This window comes from Tachypleus tridentatus, chromosome 9, assembly GCF_004210375.1.
Source record: "Tachypleus tridentatus isolate NWPU-2018 chromosome 9, ASM421037v1, whole genome shotgun sequence".
Classification (NCBI taxonomy): Eukaryota; Metazoa; Arthropoda; class Merostomata; order Xiphosura; family Limulidae; genus Tachypleus; species Tachypleus tridentatus.
Genome location: NC_134833.1, coordinates 19,116,951 through 19,143,821, shown reverse-complemented (window position 1 = coordinate 19,143,821; position 26,871 = coordinate 19,116,951). Strand labels below are relative to the sequence as shown.

Sequence of the window (26,871 nt, the reverse complement as noted above, 5' to 3'; positions counted from 1 at the left end):
CATTATTAATTTTGTCATTTGCCCTTTCAAGTATCTATTAGTTTTATGAAAGAGGTGAGTCTTTTATTAAATTTCTGTGTTTAGTTTGAAAATGAATAGCGCGGTATTTAGTAAATATAATAAAAACACTCTCTATAACTCATTTTTAATCACATGGGACGCTTAAATCTCTATAGTTCAGTCATAGGCACGCTGTATTTTAAATGTGTTTGTTTGTTATTGGAATTTCGCTCAAAGCTACTCGAGGACTATCAGTGCTAGCCGTCCCTAATTTAGCAGTGTAAGACTAGAGGGAAGGCAGCTAGTCATCACCACCCACCGCCAACTCTTGGGCTACTCTTTTACCAAAGAATAGTGGGATTGACCGTCACATTATATTGCCCCCACGGCTGAAAAGGCGAGCATGTTTGGCGCGACGGGGATGCGAACCCGCGACGCTCAGATCACGAGTCGCACGCCTTAACGCGCTTGGCCATAGCAGGCCAAGGTTAAGGGGAGAATTACACCACACATTGCGAAAGGTTAAATATGTTTGGGGAATAGGTCAGCGATCCTTCAGAGCCTCATCTCAAAGAGCAGTGTTTATGTATTAAGGTGTTTATGGGAATTTATTCATTTGTTTATAGTACTGATGACATCATCCTGTTGAATTTTAGCACTTACCCCAGACAACCAGGCTTTGAAAGAGTTTCTAGATCTCGTGTCTCTCACTAAGTAAGACGATCAATTTGTCAGTTTTGATACGACCTTTCGACTCAAAAGGTCGTTTGTACCAGCGGTGTTTAGTGGGTATCACTAGCTGTAAAATAGATTTAACCAATTTAGATCTAACCTCACAGTCATTGCGACGCCCCACACGGCCATTAGATTTATTCAGAACACTTTATCCCTTACCTCATGAGTCGTTTAGACAGGTCACTTAACTGTTTTCACTACTTCAGATACGCATTTTATAAACTTTATGCACTCAAGTACAAAATACTACAATTAAAAAAAAACGTTTGTTACACGATGCTCGAGCTAACCCTAGTAGAAATAATACTAATTTACTCTAAAAACACTGAAGACGAGAAACAATTTTTACTTTTAAACTGCTGTTAATAAAAATGTTGTGCTTGCCCGTAGATTTTTAAGCATATAATATGCACCTATATATATTACTTCTGTCACGTTTTCTACTGTTAAAAATAACCTCATCGTATTATTTGATACATTGTTTAGGCAGAGTATTCATGAGCAACCTTTCAAGACGAAACGTTGTCCTCCACATTTTCATCTCCACAACAGGCGGTTCCTCTTCATTTTAGAAAGTTTCAACGACAATGTAATAAATAAACAATAGAGAAAAACATGTACATATTAATACTACCACATTTGTGTTTTTTTCGTTGAATATTAAATAAAACTGTAACTTCTCAAGTCTCATTCCGTACATAAAACTAGCTCCGATTCACGATGAGTACTTTTAACAACACTGCAATCCATTCTCTTTTCTCAAAGTGCCCTTTATGTGACTTTAGAACTAAAACTAAGAAAACTAACGTTAAAGGAAGAGAAATGGTTGGAGTTTTGATCATAACCTTTCTTTGAATACATAATTTGTTACTTTCAACATCCCAATCACACCAAACATGCTCGTCCTTTCAGCCGTGGGGGCGTTATAATGTTTCGATCAATCCCACTATTCGTTGGTGAAAGAGTAGCCCAAGAGTTAGCGGTGGGTGGGATGGTGACTAGCTCCCTTCTCTTTAGTCTTACACTGCTAAATTAGGGACGGCTAGCGCAGATAGCCTTCGTGTAGCTTTGCGCGAAATTTTGAAACAAACAAACAAACTTTCAATGCTGTACAGCTTGTTCGTTTTTCTTCGAGAGGTTCTTACCTACGATGGTCACTTAACAACGACTATTAGCAATCATCCAACATGACTTTCGGTCGTCTTCTTCACTATCGACTTTCACTATTCACTATAAGGGCGAGCACGTTTGGTGTGATAAGGATTCGAACTCGTGACCTTCAGATTACGAGTCGAGGGCCTTAACCACCTGGCCATGTCGGGCCACGTGCAAGTTAAAGGTATGAAATCAAAATTGGTGGCCAAATTGACAGCTACACCTATAACATTAATAATAATTTTATAACGCATATTCATTCTTTAGTTAGCTAAGCCGCTGTTTTTTTGGGGGATTTTGTTTGTGCAGCGTGAGCCATGATTTTGGGTAAACAAAACTGGTATAATAATAATATATTCAAAGTATTTACTAAATACACTCTCTTTGTATTTCTGTTTTCACACATAACAAATTGTTACAACTTTTTCATGCTGAGATATTTTTATTCACTCTCTAACGCAACTTATTTATTTTCACAATGTTAATACAAAATCAAATAACTTACGAAACAAAAAAAAAACCAATGCAGTCATCATAAAATTTGAAATGTTTTCGTTTTACATTTTTCTATCACACAGACAGTTAAAATTCATAACCTTTCTGAATTAAACAAAAGTACATTTTAATCATCAATGTTTATAGAATTAGCTAAATAAATGTTAATCTAATAATCGTTAAAAATAATAGTGTCCAAAACTAAAATGACATACACTTTAAAAGCCGAATTTAAATATTAAGCCTAATTTTTCAAAACAAGTTAAGACTTTGTCTCAAAGTAGATTTAACCTTTGCTTGTTTATATAATATACTTCTCCTCGAAGCATACGTAGAAGCACGTGCTAATCTAATTGAAGAAACCAGCCAACCGCAGCTCCTGCTTTTCTGTTTTCTTGTATTAGCCATTCCTTTAAAGGTCTGAAATAAGCCAACAGTGGCGCTGCTGTCAGTTTCCCATGTTTGAAGAACTGAGATGCAACACGAGGCCAAGGTAGAGATGACCCCAAAGACATCAGTGTCCTTGAATATTTCCAGTTCCAAATAAATATAAATCAAATCAACTGAATGAAAACAATATTTAAAAATTAACTTATAAATATTTTGGCGTTACTGATAGAACAATAGGTAATGTTTTCAATAAACATAAAGTTACGCCAAGTTATCTGAACACTGTTCAATACGAATATCGCATTCCGGGTTCTCGCGTTTAAGCCCGTGGACATGCCCTTGTGCTGTTTGGGTGTACAGTAATAATTTCTACATTTTCTATTGTTAAAAACAATTATAGAATGTCTCTCCTAAAATATGCTTATGATAAAAGATTTTATTTAATGTTAAAGGTAGATAAATTATTTATATGACAGATGTTGGCTCAACACAAATTACAGTAATATTTTATGTAATAATAAATATTACATCATTTATTACAGAATGTAGTTGCACCAAGTAATACTGCTGTTACGATTTTTTCTTTTAAATAAGTGAAACCTTTTGTAGCCTCAGTAGACTACGCAGATAGCCAGGCGTGGCTTTGCTATAATAGAAACACACACGCACACTTTTGTAAATCATTAAGTGTCATAAAACTAATATTTAAGGTAATACAAGTAAAATAAGTGTCATAAAACTATATTACAAAGTAATACAGGTACAATAAGTGTCATAAAACTATCGTATAAGGTAATACAAGTATAATAAGTGTTTTAAAATTGGTTGCTGAAAGTTAATCTTATGTTCTGTTGTCCCCCAGTGGTGGTATGGCGCTAAGTTAACGGGCTTACAACTCTAAAATTAGGGTTTTCGATTTAGCGTGATGGACATAACAGATAGCCAAATGTGCCTTTGTTCTAAAATAGACCAACCAACAATTAATATTTGTTTTTAAACGTAAGGCAACACGATGGGCTATTTTTGCTCTGCCTACCGCAGGAAACGAAATTGAGTTTTATCATTATAAGCCCTCAAACTCATGGCTAAGTAACCGAGGTGAGGAGAGGGCAAGTTGTAAGGATCTTAAATGGTTAACAGTATAACAATATTGTGTGTGGATAATGATGAAATGTGGTTAATGTTTGTAATATCAAACAAAGTAGATACATAAGTTTATTTGTCTTTAGATTTATTCAACCAAAATGTGTGGCTTTCAGTTCAGGCGTATGTATTATAATGGTGGGTGCGCCCGGATTATAATCCAGGGATTGTAATCTGTTTAAAAAAAAAAAAAAAAAGATCAGTAATTTGGGATCAAATCCCAATATTCGAATAAACAAAAATAACCATTAAGTGGCGATAGGTGGTATTTACCAGCTGCCTTCTCTTTAATGTATTAATTAGAGACTGGGAACAGTTATATACAAACAACCTCTTCTATGGTAAAAGATGATAGAACTGACATACATAAGTTCACAAGAGTTGCTGGTCTGGTGTGGATTCGCCCACAGGCACACAAAGAAAAGCGCGTATAAAGACATCAATGTTCTGTCAAAACAACACAGAAATACTATCAAGTAAACCCTTTAAGATACCCATCGATACTTGTAGAATAAATAGACGTCTTAGCTCTATTAATGACGACGTACATTCAAAAGGATTTACAAACCAATATGTGCGCGGCATGGTCACGTGGTCAGGGCGCTCGACTCGTAATCTGAGGGTCGCGGGTACGAATACCTGCCACACCAAACATGCTTGCTCTTTCAGCTTGGGGGCGTTATAATATGACAGTCAATTCCACTATTCGTTAGTAAAAGAGTAGCTCAAGAGTTGGCGGTGGGTGGTGATGACTAACTGCCTACTCTCTAGTCTTACACTGCTAAATTAGGGGCGACTAGCGCAGATAGCCCTCGTGTAGCTTTGCGCGATATAAAACAAACAAACATATACCAGACAATATTTCTATCGAAGATGATGCGTATTATCTTGTGAGTGCTTTCTCTGTGTTTTCAAAATTTCTGGTCGTGTGAACTACTCATAACTAGGGTTTTAACATTAAATTACATATACTTCTTAAATATGTATTTTTGTTATATTCATGAGAAATTCATGTATCTATCTTTACCGGTAGTATTTTAGAATCCAATCTACCCCTGTTTTTACTGTTTGAAAGTTTAACCCCTGGTGCTTGCTTCACTTCAATTCAGCTACTTAAAAAATAAAATGATTGTTTGTTTTGTTTGTTTTTTAATTTCGCGCAAAGCTACACGAGGACTATCATTGCTAGCCGTCCCTAATTTAGCAGCGTAAGGCCAAAGGGAAGGCAGCTAGTCATCACCACTCACCGCCAACTCTAAGGCTACTCTTTTACCAACGAACAGTGGGATTGAATGTCACTTTATAACGCCTCCACGGCTGAAAGGGCGAGCATGTTTGGTGTGATAGGGATTTAAAACCGCGACCCTCAGGCTGCGAGTCGAGTGCCTTGACCGCCTGACCATGCCGGGCCCAAGGTAAAACGAAGGAAACAAGAAGAGGCCAACCACAAACATTTCTTTGTTGTGAAACATATCAGAGGTTCGTAGACAAGTAAATATCTATAGCAACTTGATTGTTATCACTCTACTGATAATAGCAGTTCGTATTAATATTTACGAGTCATTGCAAAAGAGAAACCCGAAACAAATTTTTATAAATTGTCCAGAAAATATAATAGTAGTTATTACTCGTTTAGTAAAGTGAATAATATATAAATTACAAAATTATCCAATAAAACGAGGATAGAAAAATACAAAGAGGACCAATTTTTGAAGAAACTTTGAAATTTAGGTTTTAAATTTTGTATTTGGAAAAATCTGTAGGAAAGCAAGAACTAGCATAAAACAATAAGTCTACTTACGTGAACAATATATACCGTATCACTTTGAACCTCGAAGAAGAGTGGCGTAGTGGGAGCGTGCTGGGACCATAAACCAGAGGTGCTTGGATCAAAATTACGCTCTGCTACGACCTTTTCGGTCTCGGCATGGCCAAGCGTGTTAAGGCGTGCGACTACTATTCTGAGGGTCGCGCGTTCGCATCCCCGTCGCGCCAAACATGCTCGCCCTTTCACCCGTGGGAATGTTATAAGTTACGATCAATCTAACGATTCGTTGGTAAAAGAGTAGTGTTTTTACGTTAGCGAATTTTGCAGCTACGAAAATTTAGAAAACAGATAAGAGTTAAAAGGTGTGTCGCATCACATAATTATTAAGACAAATTGCATAAATTATTTTGTCGCTTGGTTATTAAGAAGAATATTTTAATAAAATGCACGTGATAGGGAATTTCGTTCGTGTGTTTTGATGCGCGTGCCTGAATGACAATTAAATATATTTTTAACAAAATCATCTTAATGATATAATGTATACTTTTGGTTGGCTTATTGTTTTAGAGCAGAGCTACTTTGGAATATCTATTGTGTTCAAGAGAGGTAACTGAACCCTTCGCTGTAGCACTCAGCTGTCAAACCGGAGAAGTATATGTTTTAAAAACAGAGATACTCCTTATAGTTAGTAAATATAAATAACTGAGTAATGTAGCATAATAACAACAGTTTGAGTAATGTAGCATAATCACAACAGTTTGAGTAATGTAGCATAATCACAATAGTTTGAGTAATGCAGCATAATAACAATAGTTTGAGTAATGTAGCATAATAACAATAGTTTGAGTAATGTAGCATAATCACAACAGTTTGAGTAATGTAGCATAATAACAAGAGTTTGCGTAATGCAGCATAATAACAAGAGTTTGAGTAATGTAGCATAATAACAATAGTTTGAGTAATGTAGCATAATAACAACAGTTTGAGTAATGTAGCATAATAACAACAGTTTGAGTAATGTAGCATAATAACAACAGTTTGAGTAATGTAGCATAATAACAAGAGTTTGAGTAATGCAGCATAATAACAAGAGTTTGAGTAATGCAGCATAATAACAACAGTTTGGAGCAATGTAGCATAATAACAACAGTTTGAGTAATGTAGCATAATAACAACAGCCTGAGTAATGTAGCATAACAACAACAGTTTGAGTAATGCAGCATAACAACAACAGTTTGGAGCAATGTAGCATAATAACAATAGTTTGAGTAATGTAGCATAATAACAATAGTTTGAGTAATGTAGCATAATCACAACAGTTTGAGTAATGTAGCATAATAACAAGAGTTTGAGTAATGCAGCATAATAACAACAGTTTGAGTAATGTAACATAATAACAATAGTTTGAGTAATGTAGCATAATAACAACAGCCTGAGTAATGTAGCATAATAACAACAGTTTGAGTAATGTAGCATAATAACAACAGTTTGAGTAATGTAGCATAATAACAACAGCCTGAGTAATGCAGCATAATAACAAGAGTTTGAGTAATGCAGCATAATAACAAGAGTTTGAGTAATGCAGCATAATAACAACAGTTTGAGTAATGTAGCATAATCACAACAGTTTGAGTAATGTAGCATAATAACAACAGTTTGGAGCAATGTAGCATAATAACAACAGTTTGAGTAATGTAGCATAATAACAACAGTTTGAGTAATGCAGCATAATAACAATAGTTTGAGTAATGCAGCATAATCACAACAGCCTGAGTAATGTAGCATAATAACAAGAGTTTGAGTAATGCAAGCATAATAACAAGAGTTTGAGTAATGCAGCATAATAACAAGAGTTTGAGTAATGCAGCATAATAACAAGAGTTTGAGTAATGCAGCATAATAACAACAGTTTGGAGCAATGTAGCATAATAACAATAGTTTGAGTAATGTAGCATAATAACAACAGTTTGAGTAATGCAGCATAATAACAATAGTTTGAGTAATGTAGCATAATAACAATAGTTTGAGTAATGTAGCATAATCACAACAGTTTGAGTAATGTAGCATAATAACAAGAGTTTGAGTAATGCAGCATAATAACAAGAGTTTGAGTAATGTAGCATAATAACAAGAGTTTGAGTAATGCAGCATAATAACAAGAGTTTGAGTAATGCAGCATAATAACAACAGTTTGGAGCAATGTAGCATAATAACAATAGTTTGAGTAATGTAGCATAATAACAACAGTTTGAGTAATGTAGCATAATAACAACAGTTTGAGTAATGTAGCATAATAACAACAGTTTGAGCAATGTAGCATAATAACAACAGTTTGAGCAATGTAGCATAATAACAACAGTTTGAGCAATGTAGCATAATAACAACAGTTTGAATAATGTTCGTTGCTAAGTGAAAAGCTGAATAATAGGACATCTTTGCTGTACCAACTGCAGGGACCATACTCCAAATTTTATCATTATATGTCATGTCTGCATTCAATAAATCTTGTAACTACTGCAGTTTTGTATGCCTTACTGACACTACACTTGAGTTTACGGTCCACCTGCGTTTTCATGAAAATTACAACTTTGTACACGTTACTGACGCTTACTTGAGTTTGTGACCTGCCTGCGTTGAGCCAAACAAACAACATCGATGAAGTGGCTTAGCGGCTTCTGAAGGCACTTCGGAGCACCGATCCTGGAGCAGTTGATATTGGAGAAATGTGCTGAAGTAATACCTAGACATAATCAAAACGATATGACATTCCTTATACATTAGTGGATTCATATATAATACCGGAATAAACTTAACAATATGTCATTTCTAATACAATAGAAAATTATTAAACAATACAACAATAATACCTAAATCAACAATATAATCGAAACAGTATGGCATTCCTAATACGTTAGTTAATTCGTAAACAACACAGGAATATTTTTTATTAAATCACCAGCATGACCTTCTTCGTACATTAGCTGATCCATAAACAATAAAGTAAGAACATATAATTCAATAATATGGCTTTCTTAACACAGTAGTGAATTCATAAACAATATAACAATTACATCTAAGACCATAATATCATTAAAACAATAATAGCATTCATCATACATTCACTTATTCATAAATAACTTATGAATAAAGTCAGTAATAAGTGACATTATAACACCGAAATTTATTTTTCTTCTTCAAGTGAACACTCAACGTTTTGCTTAGAGCTTTCACTGTTTCTGTTTTGGTCGAACACTACTGAAGAAACCGTAAAGAAAAACGTTGAGTGTCCACATGAAAAATATTAAAAAGTTTGATGTAATAATTATTATCAGTATTACAAATTGTATGTATTGAAACATTATGAATACTGGAGCTTTGTATGCATGGAAACATTATGAATACTGGAGCTTTGTATGTATTGAAACATTATGAATACTGAAGCTTTGTATGTATTGAAACATTATGAATACTGAAGCTTTGTATGCATTGAAACATTATGAATACTGGAGCTTTGTATGCATTGAAACATTATGAATACTGGAGCTTTGTATGTATTGAAACATTATGAATACTGGAGCTTTGTATGCATGGAAACATTATGAATACTGGAGCTTTGTATTCATTGAAACATTATGAATACTGGAGCTTTGTATGTATTGAAACATTATGAATACTGAAGCTTTGTATGTATTGAAACATTATGAATACTGAAGCTTTGTATGTTTTGAAACATTATGAATACTGGAGCTTTGTATGCATTGAAACATTATGAATACTGGAGCTTTGTATGCATGGAAACATTATGAATACTGGAACTTTGTATGCATTGAAACATTATGAATACTGGAGCTTTGTATGCATTGAAACATTATGAATACTGGAGCTTTGTATGCATTGAAACATTATGAATACTGGAGCTTTGTATGCATGGAAACATTATGAATACTGGAGCTTTGTATGCATGGAAACATTATGAATTCTGGAGCTTTGTATGCATTGAAACATTATGAATACTGGAGCTTTGTATGCATGGAAACATTATGAATACTGGAGCTTTGTATGCATTGAAACATTATGAATACTGGAACTTTGGATACACTGAAATTTAGGATTTAAATTTTGTATTTGGAATTCTTATTTCAATAATTGCAAACATGATCCGATAAAAATATTAGATGGACATCATGACGTGTTTATTTTAGTGTTCTACAAAAAGAAATAATAAAAGCATAGGTAAGAAGAAAAAAATATATTTTTCTTTAATATAACATATAACACAGTCTTGTCATTGTAGTGGATTGTAATGTAAGTACAGAAACACGGTGATTTCTTTAACACAATGTTGTCATTCTACTGGATTGTAATGTAAGAACAGAGACACGTTTATTTCTTTAACACAGTGTTGTCATTCTACTGGATTGTAATGTAAGTACAGAAACACGGTGATTTCTTTAACACAATGTTGTCATTCTACTGGATGTATTGTAAGAACAGAGACACGTTGATTTCTTTAACACAGTGTTGTCATTGTAGAAGATTTTAATGTTAGTACAGAGACATGGTTATTTCTTTAACATAATGTTGTCATTCTACTGGATTGTAATGTAAGTACAGAGACAAGGTGATTTATTTAATACAGTGTTGTCATTCTATTGGATTGGGTTCTAAGAGCAAAGACACGCTGATTTATTTAACAAAGTGTTGTCATTGTAGTATATTATAATGTAATGAAAGAACCAGTAGTTGTGGAAAACATAGAAACAGTTAGAAAACGAACTACAAATCTGACTTCCTAAGTCCATTAGAAACTGTCAATAACGTTATCTTACCATTAGAATATTAGTGTAGCTTGTGTAGTTAATATCATTAGATATTGAAGTGTATAGCTTCGCCGAATGAAAACTCTCGCTTCTCTGGATTTAGGGACATCAGTTCACAAAATCAGTAATTTATTCGTAGTTTTACTCAAACAAAATAACTGCTTGAAATTAATTAAATATTTCAGCACGATATAAATATAATTGTATAAAAACAATAGTAATAACAGCCTCAAAATAAATTAATAATAAAATTCGTGTTCTTTAGTAATGGAAATGATAAACTTTGTAACGTATTTGCTCCAAGTGAACACACTTTGTAACGTATTGGCTCCAAGTGAACACACTTTGTAGCGTATTGGCTCCAAGTACTGTGAACACATACTGGTTTTAACTTTTCTCCTTTGAAAGTTAACTTGTGTTCAACTTAATACAGAAGAACACTGTTTATTTTTGTACTTTCTTAAAGCTTCGTTTGTGTTGTTGATGCCTAAATGTAGTCCTAACAACAGTGTAGTTTTACATTGATACGCAAAGCTCATCTATGATCACAGATTAATCTTTGTATTTATCTGTAAAGATAAATGAAACGTTTGGTCTCCTGAGATATGTGATGTATTGTTTTCGATATGATATTTAGAAGTTACTCACGTAACTTATGGTATATTGCCTACAATATGATACTTATGTCCGGCTCACCTGAGATATGGTATATTGTTTGCAATGTGGTACTTCGATCCAGGATCAAAATCCTTCTCTGTACCCGGAGCAGGTGGTTTTATGCCCTGAAACTTTTCCCTAAACAGAGAAAATGTACGTTTTAAGAACATTAAGATTTGATATTGATTGTTTTATGACACCAAAGATAACATAGAATATTTAATTGTGCTAGTTATGAGTTATTTGCTAAAATAGTCAAAATGACCATATCTTTCCTCAATCTGAAATACCTGAGGTATTAGTGCAACAACAACTTCAATGTGGTGCTTTTCCAGGCCCTAGGGGAAGTTGTTGTTGTTTGTAATTAAGCACAAAACTACATAATAGGCTATCTCTGCTCTGCTCACCACGGGTATCTAAACCTGGATTCTATCGTTGTAAGTCTGCTGTGTCGCTGGGGGCAATACTAGAGGGAAAGCTTTGACTCGAGTACAAAGCATTTTCAGCTGTGGTATTTTGTATTGGAATTCACAAACTTCGTATAATGTGAAGGCAATGTTGTGTATTGAAAGGAAATAAAACAGTCACGTGATCTGCCTAGGATACACACGCATGAGATTGCCTACGTGATGTTCTGAGCAAATCACATGGCCGTGCAGAGCGTTTCAATGACTGTGAGGTCAAATCTAAGTGGGTTAAACCTATTCAAAAAAATACCACGTGATACTTGATACCCGCAAAACACTTTGAGTCGAATGATCTCATCAAAAACGACAAAATGGTCGACGTCACTGGAAACATACACCAAATCCAACAACGCCGTCAAAATCTGGCCACAGAAGAAAGTACTAACTCTCAATGTGATGGAGATCCCGCCACTTGTAGTGTATATAAATTAATAAAGAAATTCACACATCAAACTTTAACAAATAGACATTTCTATTTGAGACGAATCTCTCAGAGGTGACGTTTCTCAGATACTCTTTCTTTGTTTTTGTACAACAGTTTTACACAAACATTCTCTTCCATTAGACATGTCGTAACATCACCTGTACTTTCTTGTTTGTTTGTTTGTTTGTGTTTGAATTTCGCACAAAGCTACTCGAGGGCTATCTGTGCTAGCCGTCCCTAATTTAGCAGTGTAAGACTAGAGGGAAGGCAGCTAGTCATCACCACCCACCGCCAACTCTTGGCTACTCTTTTACCAACGAATAGTGGGACTGACCGTCACATTAGAACGCCCCCACGGCTGAAAGAGCGAGCATGTTTGGTGCGACGAGGATGCGAACCCGCGACCCTCAGATTACGAGTCGCACGCCTTAACACGCTTGGCCATGCCGGGCCTTGTACTTTGTTACTCCTAAGCTCCCCGCTAGTACAGCCGTAAGTCTACGGATTTACAACGCTAAAATTAGGTGTTCGATTCCCCTCGTTGGGGCTCAGCAGATAGCCCGATGTGGCTTTGCTATAAGAAAACACATACTCTTACTCCTAATTCCACTTTTGTATAGATTAATGAACTTTCAAAACTTCCCACGCGCACAACACACGTCACTCCTTTAATTATATAGGCGTTAGATTTTCTAAAGGATTAATCCACTAATTTCAGTGCACCTTTAGGGCTATTCTCTTATCTTGAATATTATTAACGAAAACTGCTGAAAACCATGTACAAGAAATTTTTGTCGGTACCTAAAGAATAATTTCAAAATTCTAATCTTAATAGTTTGGTCGCTAAATAAAACCGAGGTCCCCTAATCTACTTAAACTACAAACATGATTCGTTAGCATCATTAATTAGTAATAGACAAAACATGCAAAACTCTACCTAAGTTTCCACCACCATTTATTCATTTTTCCTGGAGAGATGGCGCCACTAAACACGTCATAACGCCATTTATCCACAACCAAAGCCCAAGGTAGAAAGGCAATCTTCCTCAAGGCGTGACGTAATAACAAACTTATGACATCGTCTGAAAGAGAGGGGAAGATTAATCAGAAAGGGTTTTTGGTTTTTATTGAATGAACTTGTGTGGATCGAAGTAAATATCATAAAACAAGCGTGTTATCAAGTATATAGAAAACCACACATTATTTTAATAACTTATACAGTTTTTATGTGAGGCGAATAATTCCACAGAAATCGTCAACCGTGTTTGTTATTTATTATTAATTAATTACGGCCCGGCATGGCCAAGCGTGTTAAGGCGTGCGACTCGTAATCTGAGGGTCGCGGGTTCGCATCCCGGTCGCGCCAAACATGCTCGCCTTTTCAACCGTGGGGGCGTTTTAATGTGACGGTCAATCCCACTATGCGTTGGTAATAAGAGTAGCCCAAGAGTTGGCGGTGGGTGGTGATGACTAGCTGCCTTCCCTCTGGTCCTACACTGCTAAATTAGGGACGGCTAGCACAGATAGCCCTCGAGTAGCTTTGTTCGAAATTCCAAAACAAACAAATTAATTAATTATTCATTTGTCTGTTATTCAAACTTACTCAGTTTTGTCCTTTTATTATAATTAATATTTTCATTCAGTAAGCTGAAATACGTAGTTTCCCATAAATATTCCTTATACAATGGAAAACAGAATTTCATTAAACTTTAATATTTATTTTCGTTTCGAATAATTGCTAACTATATAAAAGCTAACAGATTTATTTCGACTTTTCAGACTAACAGAACTACAGCCTTTGTACTTCGCAGAAATTACTTTTCCATGTGTAATGTCAAAATAATTATCACATGTGTTTTTACAATAATTTTACACAGGAATACACCAAATAACTTCAGCATACGACCATGAGGGCTCTCTGCACTAGCCGTCCCTAATTTAGAAGAATAAGACTAGAGGGAAAGCAGCTAGTCATCACCACCCACCACTAACTCTTGAGCTACTCTTTTACTAACAAATAATGGGATTGACCATCATTTTATAACGCTCCAATGGCTGAAAGGACGAACATGTTGGGTGTGAAGAATATAAAAAATTGTAAATGAAAGTAATTATTCGGCACAAAGTCTGAAAAGATGTCTCGAAACCAGCATGAGTTACATGACAGTATAGAATAATTTATTCGTGTAAAACATAACAACTCTTAAAGTCTACATACAAGCGTTGGAAGCCATATTGTCCCCGACGTCGACCTGTTTATATTTCCTTTATTTTTAACATTGGCCCATGGAGTGGTGTTTGTTTGACAACAAGCTTGTCCACTAATGTTGTGTAGTTTGACACCCACTGTCCTCAGGATGGACAAAACCTCCTGCATCAGGATTGTTCTGATTTCGGTTGTTTCGGCCATCTTTCTTAGAGAAACAACTCTTGATTTCGAGGTGTTTGATAAATTATTGAAAGCTATTGGCTTGTGAGCTTTCGCTCACTTCAAATCAACGTTTATTGTGTCCTTAATAGTTTCTTTGTTTGTTTTTGAATTTCACGAGGGCTATCTGCGCTAACCGTCCCTAATTTAGCAGTGCAAGGCTAGAGGGAAAACAGTTAGTCCTCCCCACCCATCGCTAACTCTCGAGCTACTATTTTACCAACGAATAGTGTGATTGACCGTTACATTATAACGCCCCCACGGCTGAAAGAACAAGTATATTTGATGTGACGGAGATTCGAACACGTGACCTAGTCGAACACCCTAAACAACTGGTCATGCCGGGCCAACGTTAATAGTACCAGAAGGTACTGCTTTATGAACAAACAGGTCCTCTTTCGTACTCATGGTCTTAACTTTGCCTAAGGAGGCGTTGTTCTTGATTAGCTTGGAGATGCCTTTTCCAAGCGTGATATTATCCTGGAATCTCTGTATTCGATCTTCGTCGCTTCCATGGAGAACATTGATTTTTGTTTTTTGAAATGTTTTACTCTTCAGCCCAACATGTGTAAGCATAATACCCCTCAGAAAAACAATTAAATACCCCTCGTACTCACCCTTTAACGTTTTTATTGACATTTTACAAACTTGCCCAACATCACTGGTTTTTATCTCACGTGACCGTAGTTCTAGTTCCATCCTGGCTCTTACACGGTGACTAATTTGTACGTGTTTTCCGACTGTGCAAAATTACTTTATGTATTATAGTAATAATATATTAAATATGCTGACCAAACCCATTCAGAAAAAGAATGAATATTTTCGCCGCCATGTCATGATCAGCTGACTATAACAATTTATTGTTATGTATAGACGTCATGAAGCACGAGCGTTTTGCATTAGCACACACCTTCCTCTAAGCAGGGTAATATGTGTTTTCTAGTTTGTTTATTCTTTTTTACCTTCATCTATTGCGTTTCCATGTTTCAATTACTGTGAGGCCTAGCATGGCCAGGTGGTTAAGGCACTCAACTCGTAATGTGAGAGTCGCGGATTGGAATCTCCGTCATACCAAACATGCTCGCCCTTTCAGTCGTTGGGGCGTTATAATGTGACAATTAATCACACTATTCGTTGGTAAAAAGAGTAGCCCAAGAGTTGACGGTGGGTGGTGATGACTAGCTACCTTCCATCTAGTCTTACACTGCTAAATTAAGGACGGCTAGCACAGATAGCCCCTCGTGTAACCTTGCGCGAAACTCACTAAATAAATATACTAGCAAATCAATCACTATGTAACGTTAAAACAAACCACGTGATTCATTTGTTTATTTTATGTTTTTGCTTTTTTTAAATCTGCTTTTTATAATTAATATACCTGATACGGTTTCTGGAATTAGGGATATATTTTGTCTTCTCATACAATCAGGTGATAAGGCTAATTCCGCCATCGCTTCACCGAGTGCTTCATGAAGAGCGGAAGTAGCTCCAGACCGGAAGATGACAGGTTGAAATCGGTAAGCCATGTAATACTGCACGTGACCCATCTCGTGAAAAACACGATGTAGACCTTCCCTACTGAGTTGGGTACACATTCTAATCCTGTAAAACAAATTCAGGGTATTCAATCGAGGCTCTATAATCTGTGCAAGGTGTTTCAACTGATTTATTAGATATTTATATTTACAACGAAAAAGTAACAGTATATTAACATTTACATTGGGCGAGTACTTAAGCATAAAATGAAACGCCGATAGTGTTATTATGAAGAGAATAACACAACGAAATACTGAAAATATTTAAAACATAAACAAAGTAATATTTAGAATGTGTTTTCTTATAGCAAAGCCACCTTGGGCTATCTGCCGAGCCCACCGAGGGGAATCGAACCCCCTTATTTTAGCGTTCTAAGTCCGCAGACATACCGCGCTACTAGCGGAGAGCGTAATAGTTAGAAGTCTTTCTCAATTATTTTAATGGACTTAAATATAATTAACTATTTTTAACAACGAGATAACAAAGTCGGTTATCTTCTAGAGTGTTTGTGAGTGATACTTTTGATAAATAAGGATGTAATTCACCCACCAACATGGTTCTATAGGACACTTTGTCTGTATAACCATTGTTATTCTGAATATATGATTCCATAAAACTCCACACAGGTTCATGTTATTGCTGTAACACGTGAAAAACAATGTTTCTGCTCTTAATTTTGTTTCGTAAAAGAAGATTTTTGTATGATTCACCCCTTTCTAGTTATATTACCCATTAGCACAAATCTATATACGATTCTTAGGTTGAACATTTAACTTTCTTATCATGCATTAGATATGAATATCCTCGTCTCTGTATCGTATGATGTCCTGAGACTACGTTATTAGATTTCTAGTGGTAACTAACTAGCTCAGTGGACCATAGTTTGACACGTTCAGCTTTCAGTCTGTCACCTGTATTTTTGTGATATAACGTTGCAAGAATAGGCCTTTTATAACACTTCTAATGTGTTAAAAACCTTTTTACATAAATAAATGTATAAACTCTCGGATTAATTCACTTACTTCTGTTAGCCCATAGTTTTGATTTAAAAGAAAAATTCTAGCATATCTTGAAAAACTATTGTAATTATGATATACTAAATAAAACATTCCTATAGTCATCGGCTTTTCCCATATCATAGGCTGATCCGTGACAGTCAACTAATCTCCCGTCAGATGGAGCTGTCAGCAAGGATTTTCGCCAGAAAGTTGGAGTCATGTTGAACAAACCCATAGAGGTGAAGAAACGTTCAGCAGTCTTGTAATATTCATTAACAATACTGTAGTTTGTTGGTGCGCTTGTCTGGGGGGAAGTTCCTTCTGAAGGCTGAATGACATCCAATATACCCGTCCACGTTTCTCCCCACAGGTCCCCTGGTTTAAAAAAAACAACAAAAACACATGTGTGATTATGCATAGGTCTGTTTAATACAGGGGTGTGCAACATTTTTCGTCGGTGGGCCATATAACCAACTTCATCAATCAAGCGGGGCCACTTAAAAAACAAGCTTATTCGTGTACATGCACAATAAATTAAAAAAAAATTCTCAAAATGCAAGCAATAATATTTTATATTTTTGCATGAGTGATCATTTTAGTGCGACACTTGAAATTTAGAGTCCTTGCAGAGCTTGTCAATATCAGCTTTGACAGAAGTGGTTGCCACTCTTAACTGACTGGTCAAATGTTCATCAGTCAGCTGACTTCTACATTTGGTTTTGATGAGCTTCATTTTGGAGAAAAATTGCTCACAGCAGTAGGTGCTACCAAAAAGGGAGGCAATTCTTTGTGCATGACGGGACAAATTGGGAAACTTTTCACGTACACAGAGTTTGTAAAAGTCTAGCAAACTGTTTCAGAGAATTTCCTTTTAGTGTCCATGTCAGCCTGCAGTTCAATGAGTTCCATTTGGCAATCATCAGGACTGTCTTCCACTGCCAAATCAAAAGGTTGAGCGAACAATTTCAATCTAATTTCAGTTTGTCTGAAATCTGGAAATCTGTTTGCAAACTCATCACGCAGCTTTTGTACACTGGTTCCATATTTGTTGCAATCCAGATTAGGAAATTCCAGTTTCCTGGTTGCAAGACATGTAAAATGGGTCAATATGGCTCTTCTCAACTGAACCTGAAAAGTTCCAATTTCTTCTCAAAAGCACAAATATGCTCAAACAACTTATTCACAAGTTGACTTTTCCCTTGTAGTTTTAAGTTTAAATCAGACAGATGCTGTGTAATGTCTGTGAGGAATGCTAAGTCATTCAGCCAGTTCTCATTGCTCAAGAAGTCCACATTCTGACGTTTGCTCTCCATGAAGAACTTAATCTGCTCTCGCAGATTCCAGAATCTCTTCAAAGTAGCAGCTCTACTAAGCCAACGTACAGCAGAGAAGTACAAAACATCTGAATAGTCACTGTCCAGCTCATCTAAAAAAGTTTTAAATTGTCGATGATTTAATCCTCGTGTTCGAATATAATTTACGCATTGGACGACATTTTTCATGACTTCTGCAAAATCCAGAACTTTGGTGCACAAGCTCTCTTGGTGAATAATGCAATGGCTTACAACTACGTCTTGTGCTCCAATTGCAGTTAGAAATTTCTTGGTGAATCCATTTGTCCTACCTGTCATGGAAGGAGCACCATCTGTTGTAACACCACATAATTTATAAGGATTCAGTTCAAACTTTTCTACAACCTTAAGCACTTGTTCACAAATATCCTGTCCTGTGGTTGTGGAGGAAAGGCTTGCCATATCTAAAACTCTTCGAAAACATCAAAGCCTGCAGCAACAGCTCTGATGAAAATGACAAGTTGGGATGTGTCATTGATATCAGTGCTTTCATCCAAAGCCAGACTGAAAGCTTCACACGAATTCAATCTCTCTTTCAAAGTTTCTTTGATGTCCTCTGAAAGATCTTTTGTCCTGCGTGAGACAGTAAAGCGGAAAGGCTAGTTTGCTCCACCAAATATTTTTCTCTGGACATGCATATTCTGTGAATATTGTTAAACAATTTTAATAAATTCTCCATCACTGAAAGGCTTTCCCTTTTCTGCCATACATTCACAAAGCTTAAAACTCAGTTTTGTCACCAGTTCTGAATTTTACTTGAAAGTAGTAAAAACACCTTGTTGCTTTTCAATGGATGTTTTAAATGTTCAATTTTGTCCTTTCGTGCCTGACCAACAATTTCATCAAACTGGGAGGAGTGCTTAGTTGCGTAATGTCGCTTAATATTGTACTCTTTCATGACTGCAATTGTAGTTTGACAGACGAGGCAGACAACACCTTGATTATGTGGGACAACAAGATATTTTGTGCACCATTCACTGTTGAATAACCTTCCCTCATCATCAATTTTTCGTTTCTTAACTGCTGACATTTTACTAGCCCTGAAATCAAAACAAAAATTATTCTCACGAAAATAGCAAAGTAGAAAAAAACATAGAATTTATTTACACATGGAACCTCTTATGGACAGAAACACATGTTTCTAAATTGGCATCCCGATCATAGCCTTCCGGTACTTAAATTAATTGAGAATAGCAAAATACAGTGTGACCTCGTCTATTCGCGGTTCGCCATTCGCGGGTTATGCGCGAACTGCGTTTCTGTAGGTCACAGAGACTGAAAGGGCTTTTCGAGGAGATTTCTGTTGTATTTACTCAATCAAACCGTTTTATCAATTGTCGTCTTCACCAAACAAGATTGACTGCTATTGGCTGACTGCCTCAGCTTCCCCAACAACGCAAACGGCAAAGCACAGCCCGGTAACGCACGGTACAATTTAGTGAAATACATAACAGTATGCAATATTGCTACATTATTACTGCATCAATGAGTATAAGTATCATTAGTGTTTGGGAAGCATTTCATATAGTATATAATCGCATACATATACGTTTTAAAACTGCGTCCAATATTCGCGGTTTTTCGCTATTCGCGGGAGGGTAAAGAACGTAACCCCCGCGAATAACGAGGTCACACTGTACATAGAATCAGATGCATCTGAAAGCAAAAATTTTAATAAATTCAGTAAAGTCACAACAATATGCTAAATAATAATCAATTTACCTTCAATCTCTTGTAGTAACTGTAAAAGGTAATAAAATTTTCACCAATAATGAATGACGGACAGCAGAGGTTAGGGAAAATTGTCGCCAGCGGGCGAAGGCGAGGTTCAGGACATGACGTTGAGTCGTAGACAATAGTGCTAGTGCACGTCACCTATTCATGCCCTAAGGAGGCCGACCAATCGAATTTGGCCTGCTCCTCTCTAGCAAAGATAATTTTAGAAGTTTGTCGAGTCGAAGCCTGGGAATCCCGTAGGATCGATGCTTTTAAAAATATTCCATTTGCGTTGGATTACAGATCAGGCCACATGGTTAGATTACAACAACTAGGGCCACACTAAATGGCTTGGCGGGCCGGGTTGTGGCCCGCGGGCCGCCTGTTGCACACCCCTGGTTTAATACATTACTGTCTGTGTGTTTAATCTACTTAATAAATTACTAAAGAGAAAATTCGTGCTTCGCTTAAGTTTTTGTGTTGTTGTGTTTTGTTGTTGTGGTGGTGGTATTTTGTTCTTGAATGCACAGAGTTTATAAAATGTAAAAACCAATTCGGAATACTTCTCTTACCTATGATCTGCCTCTATTACTCACATATGAAGTTACGTATGTAGGTTTCTAAGTGGCTTGAACCTATTCCACAACGCGTTGAATCCCACAAAACGCTGCTAGTAATAAATATATATATATTTAGCCGAATGTTCTCAGTAAAAATGACAAACATGTCAATTTATCCAGTAAGAGACACGAGATCTAGCAACACTTTCTAAGCCTGGGTATCTGGATTAAATGTTGAACTTCAACAAAATGACAGTACAGGTACTATAGAGAACTGAATAAATTCACACACAAAAACTTAACACATAAACACTGCTGTCTGAGATGAGGCTGTGAGAGATACCATATTCATTCCCCAAATATCCTTATCTTTCAAATGTGTAGCACATCCATCTATCACTTTACGTACGCGTTTCTAAACTCGTTCGTATATCATTTAACGAAATCTAAAAAGCTTCCTACGCACGCTCATTACGTAGATATAAACCTAACGTTGTTTAGTAGCACGAGAGAACAAGCAATGTTCGAGAGCAAAGTTTATGTGCTTTATATGAGAATTGTCTTCAAGTGTACAACTGATAACAGTACATAGTCCATACTGCTTTTTTCACCGTTAAGAACAAAAGTACACAATGGGCTATCTGTACCGCGCCCACCACGTGTATCGAAACCCGGTTTTCAGCGTTATAAGTCTTCAAATAATAATCGTTTGGCATATTGCTTTTATAGTCCATTAACGATAAATATTATATTCTAAACATAATCTGATGATAGCTTTACACCGATTTGGACATAATGATGACTTCATAGTATATTTTTGGTAAAAAATTAATTTACGACCAGCCATTACTCCTGTCATGAAACTTTGTCTCTACAATAATTACATTTCCTCTGTAAAGTTTCGTCACTAGATGGAGTGTGTTATATTTCGTTTTTTCACATGTACCGCCTTTAATATTCCATTCTATCAATACAAGACCACTAAATATTAATATTCTGTTTCACCTTTTTTCACTAGCTAGAGAAATATTGCATGGTTGATTGTTTTTTTAGTTTTTGAATTTCACACACTCGAAGGCTATCTGTGCTAACCGCCCCTAATTTAGCAGTGTAAAACTAGAGGGAAGGCAGCTAGTCATCACCACCCACCGCCAACTCTTGGGCTACTCTTTTACCAACGAATAGTGGGATTGACCGTCACATTATAACGCCCACACGGCTGAAAGGGCTAGCATGTTTGGTGCGACCGGGATTCGAACCCTCGACCCTCAGATTACGAGTCGAACGCCTTAACCCACCTGGCCATGCCGGGCCCTCGCATGGTAGATTTGGTTGCTATTAAACACAAAGTTACAGAGTGAACTAGCCGTATTCTGCTCACTACGGGTATCGAAACCGATTTTAAAGTCGTAAGCCTTCAGACTTACCTATGAGATTAAATAATTGTAGGTTATAGAAGAAAATAAAGTAATTTAAGGAGAAAAACTATTACACTAATCTTACCAAACAAGTGAACAGGGATAGAGCCTTCATCTTGAACAGTACCAGGGCCATATCTGAGTAGTAGGCGGTGCCTTACAAACGCGTGGAGCTGCCGATAGAGGTCGCTTGTTTCCTCCCAAAGGCGTTCTGCTGTTGTGGTAACGTCCTCTATCTCCATCTGAGTTCGCCATGATTCCCCAACGTCTGTGTATCCTTTAAAAGATCAAACGGAGTATTATTACCTAAAATGAAACACAATTTTCCAATTAAATTACGAACAAATGTCTAAAGTATAAGTAAGACAAATAACATCTTGAAAATTCTGCTGATTTTGAAACATCCAACGAATTTCTTCGTTGGATTATTTCGTGTTATTAAATGTCAGTCGGCAACTGGTGAGAGCCAGCCACCTATTTGGAACAAAACTAAAAATACACCTGGTGTCAACAATAGATAATTAAATATACTAATGTTTTAATATGTGTTCATGGTTCATATTAGTAGCTACGCTAATTTTTCTTGCGTGTCTTTATGTCTTTTACACTGTAACAGTGTAAAAATATTTTATTCATAAACATTCACAGCAGAAGAAACGTCAGAATATCTCTACTCTATTGTAGGATTGAAAAATGGAATTCCACAAGTGTACTTAGTTCGAAATATTAGTGCTGTTCGCTATATCTGGAGAACCTTATGCATATATTAACCGTAATCACTCTACATGGTATAGGCTCGTGGCATATATTAACCGTAATCACTCTACATGGTATAGGCTCGTGGCATAAATTAACCGTAATCACTCTACATGGTATAGGCTCGTGGCATATATTAACCGTAATCACTCTACATGGTATAGGCTCGTGGCATATATTAACCGTAATCACTCTACATGGTATAGGCTCGTGGCATATATTAACCGTAATCACTCTACATGGTATAGGCTCGTGGCATAAATTAACCGTAATCACTCTACATGGTATAGGCTCGTGGCATATATTAACCGTAATCACTCTACATGGTATAGGCTCGTGGCATGTATTAACCGTAATCACTGCACATGGTATAGGCTCGTGGCATATATTAACCGTAATCACTCTACATGGTATAGGCTCGTGGCATGTATTAACCGTAATCACTCTACATGGTATAGGCTCGTGGCATGTATTAACCGTAATCACTATACATGGTATCGGCTCGTGGCATGTATTAACCGTAATCACTGCACATGGTATAGGCTCGTGGCATATATTAACCGTAATCACTCTACATGGTATAGGCTTGTGGCATATATAAACCGTAATCACTCTACATGGTATAGGCTCGTGGCATAAATTAACCGTAATCACTCTACATAGTATAGGCTCGTGGCATGTATTAACCGTAATCACTGCACATGGTATAGGCTCGTGGCATATATTAACCGTAATCACTCTACATGGTATAGGCTCGTGGCATATATAAACCGTAATCACTCTACATGGTATAGGCTCGTGGCATGTATTAACCGTAATCACTGCACATGGTATAGGCTCGTGGCATATATTAACCGTAATCACTCTACATGGTATAGGCTCGTGGCATATATAAACCGTAATCACTCTACATGGTATAGGCTCGTGGCATGTATTAACCGTAATCACTATACATGGTATAGGCTCGTGGCATGTATTAACCGTAATCACTGCACATGGTATAGGCTCGTGGCATATATTAACCGTAATCACTCTACATGGTATAGGCTTGTGGCATATATAAACCGTAATCACTCTACATGGTATAGGCTCGTGGCATAAATTAACCGTAATCACTCTACATGGTATAGGCTCGTGGCATAAATTAACCGTAATCACTCTACATGGTATAGGCTCGTGGCATATATTAACCGTAATCACTCTACATGGTATAGGCTCGTGGCATATATTAACCGTAATCACTCTACATGGTATAGGCTCGTGGCATATATTAACCGTAATCACTCTACATGGTATAGGCTCGTGGCATATATTAACCGTAATCACTCTACATGGTATAGGCTCGTGGCATATATTAACCGTAATCACTCTACATGGTATAGGCTCGTGGCATGTATTAACCGTAATCACTCTACATGGTATAGGCTCGTGGCATATATTAACCGTAATCACTATACATGGTATAGGCTCGTGGCATGTATTAACCGTAATCACTGCACATGGTATAGGCTCGTGGCATATATTAACCGTAATCACTCTACATGGTATAGGCTCGTGGCATGTATTAACCGTAATCACTCTACATGGTATAGGCTCGTGGCATGTATTAACCGTAATCACTGCACATGGTATAGGCTCGTGGCATGTATTAACCGTAATCACTGCACATGGTATAGGCTCGTGGCATATATTAACCGTAATCACTCTACATGGTATAGGCTCGTGGCATGTATTAACCGTAATCACTCTACATGGTATAGGCTCGTGGTTATAGTTAGTATCATACAGTTAGATTCAAAATAGAAAGCCACTGAATTGTGTACCCATGTTTTTGAACCACTTAGCCCTTATTGACCATGTCCAGAACAGTTACACTTGGAACATACATGATTATAATATTTCTTGCTTTTGTTAATTCAGAAAAAAAAAGAAGTCCGTATGTAAATATTTCGCTCATAAGGCACATAAACATTTCAGCTTTTACTACATAGCGCTAGCTCGTCTTTGAAGGATATTTGGGTAAATTTTTAGAGAGAACTAGTGCTAAGCCTGGTTTCCCTCATGTATGTATAGCTATCTAAAACCAATTAACATAACGTTTTCGTTCGGGTTTTTTTTTTTTTTTAATAGTTTAGTGAGTATTGTAGAAGTCTGTCGAGCACCTTTTACCAACGAATAGTGGAATCGACCGTAACATTATAACGTCCCCACTGCTGAAAGGGCGAGCATGTTTGGTGCGACCGAAATTCGACCTCGTGACTCTCAGATTAGAAGTCGAGCGCCCTAACCACCTGGCCATGCCGGGTCCCGTTGTTGTCAGCCAAACTTCTAACATTAATATTTTTTCCCCTAATTTTCTTTGTAATGCTATTTATATGATTGGCCTAAGAAAGTCTCATATCATAGGTGAGACCAAGATAATTTAGTAAAGTGTCTAACTTCTTGAAGTTTGGTGATTTGGTGAAACAAACAATTCATTTCTCATGTGTGTATTAATCTCAATACTCCATTTATCGCACCAATGTTATTTAAATTTAAAAAAGGTTAGAGATGTGTTGGTACTGCAGAATTATTAGGGTAACTCTTTCACATACCCAGACCATTCGATGTGTGAAACTATGTTTTTCTTTCCTTCGTTTGTTTGTGGGTAGCTAAACCCAAATTTTAACGATATAAGCCCATTGGACTATTGGCATGGAAAGGGGGTCATGTAAGAAACTATAAACTTACCATTTGAAACCGCTGCTTTGTTTAGTGTGTCAATTAGTGCTAGGAATGGACCACGAATTCTTCGTCCTACGCTGGAAGTCCATCTTTTCCAGCAGTTTGCTAGCAACTCTGGGTTTCTTGTAGTCGACATGAACTGCTGTACTTCGTTCTCTCCTCGCAATGAGATTTGGAGATCCGGAAAATCTACTCTTCCAGAAGCATAAATCATGCGAATCTTTGTCTTCAAACGGCTGACATATCTTGATCAAATTTCAGTTGAAGTGGATATTATCAATATGTATTATGTCAACTGTTAATATAGATGTTCTATAGCTGGTAATTGTTAGATACTAAACACAAAAGAAATGCGTCAATAAAAACTACCCCCTTCTTTAATTATTAATAAAATGAGACCTTAAAGGGGCGAATAAATAAAAAGAGAAATAAAAATTAAAATTGTAATTCAGAACACTATACTGAGTTTCTTCGTAGAGCATTGAAATTGGATTATCTTGAGTTAGGTACAAGGCTACATAATGGGCTATCCGTGCTTTGCCCACCACGAGTATCAAAGCCTGATTGCTAGTGGTGTGTGTCTGCAAAAATACCGTTGTGTCACCGGGGATAGGGGCTTGAAACTGGAAGATATATATAGTAAAATGTTCAACTATATGTTACGTAATTAATATCGAGATGGAAAAGTTAAATAAGATGTTAACTGCTTTACATATGTCTTTTCCAGTAAGTTACATATTCGTACCATTATCATTTATCGCAAAACCACAAAATATTATTACGTGCTGATCAAAACTTATTAAATTTCCTCAATTTCTTAATAAAAATTCCGCAAGGGGTCTTAGTGTATCTTACCAATAACAATTTATTTTGAAATTCAGAACCGAATCATAAAAATAATAAGCCACTAGATAAATATTTTCTCCTTTTTTAACCTATTGAAAATATCCAGAAAGTATGTTCTATTCAAAATATTCTAAGCCTAAATCATTCGAAATGATCATTAAAGAGTTTCGACTATTAATTCAATCTTAACTAACACGTCCCTTTAATCTGGTTCATCTTTTACATATAACTTCGTTGCTATGGTATTTACTAACTGAAAAGTAACATTATTAGTATCCCTAGATAATAGAAATGAAATATTATTCTGTTATTTATACAATTTAGTTAATAAACTACACCAGCAATCTGATTTTCATAACCACCTTCACCTTATATTAAAGAATGAGTTGATGCAGGAAATGACAACACTTAATAGTTTATAGTGTTATCACATTCTTGTTTAACACAAAATGTTTCATTCGTCCAGTAAAATATTACAAAATT

General features: G+C 36.3%; 1 protein-coding gene across 1 annotated transcript in view; it reads right to left on the bottom strand.

Annotated features, from left to right (window-relative positions):
- Positions 1 to 2,581: 2,581 nt before the first annotated feature.
- Positions 2,582 to 26,871, bottom strand: part of LOC143227294 (angiotensin-converting enzyme-like) — a 35,457-nt gene continuing 11,167 nt past the window's right edge. The window contains exons 4-11 of the mRNA XM_076458751.1: positions 25,549 to 25,787; positions 22,148 to 22,339; positions 17,126 to 17,391; positions 15,861 to 16,143; positions 12,992 to 13,136; positions 11,203 to 11,301; positions 8,298 to 8,426; positions 2,582 to 2,907 (exon numbers count right to left, since the gene is read on the bottom strand). Coding sequence (XP_076314866.1) covers positions 2,730 to 2,907; positions 8,298 to 8,426; positions 11,203 to 11,301; positions 12,992 to 13,136; positions 15,861 to 16,143; positions 17,126 to 17,391; positions 22,148 to 22,339; positions 25,549 to 25,787 — 1,531 coding nt within the window. The 3' untranslated portion in view covers positions 2,582 to 2,729. The remainder of the gene's footprint in view (positions 2,908 to 8,297; positions 8,427 to 11,202; positions 11,302 to 12,991; positions 13,137 to 15,860; positions 16,144 to 17,125; positions 17,392 to 22,147; positions 22,340 to 25,548; positions 25,788 to 26,871) is intronic.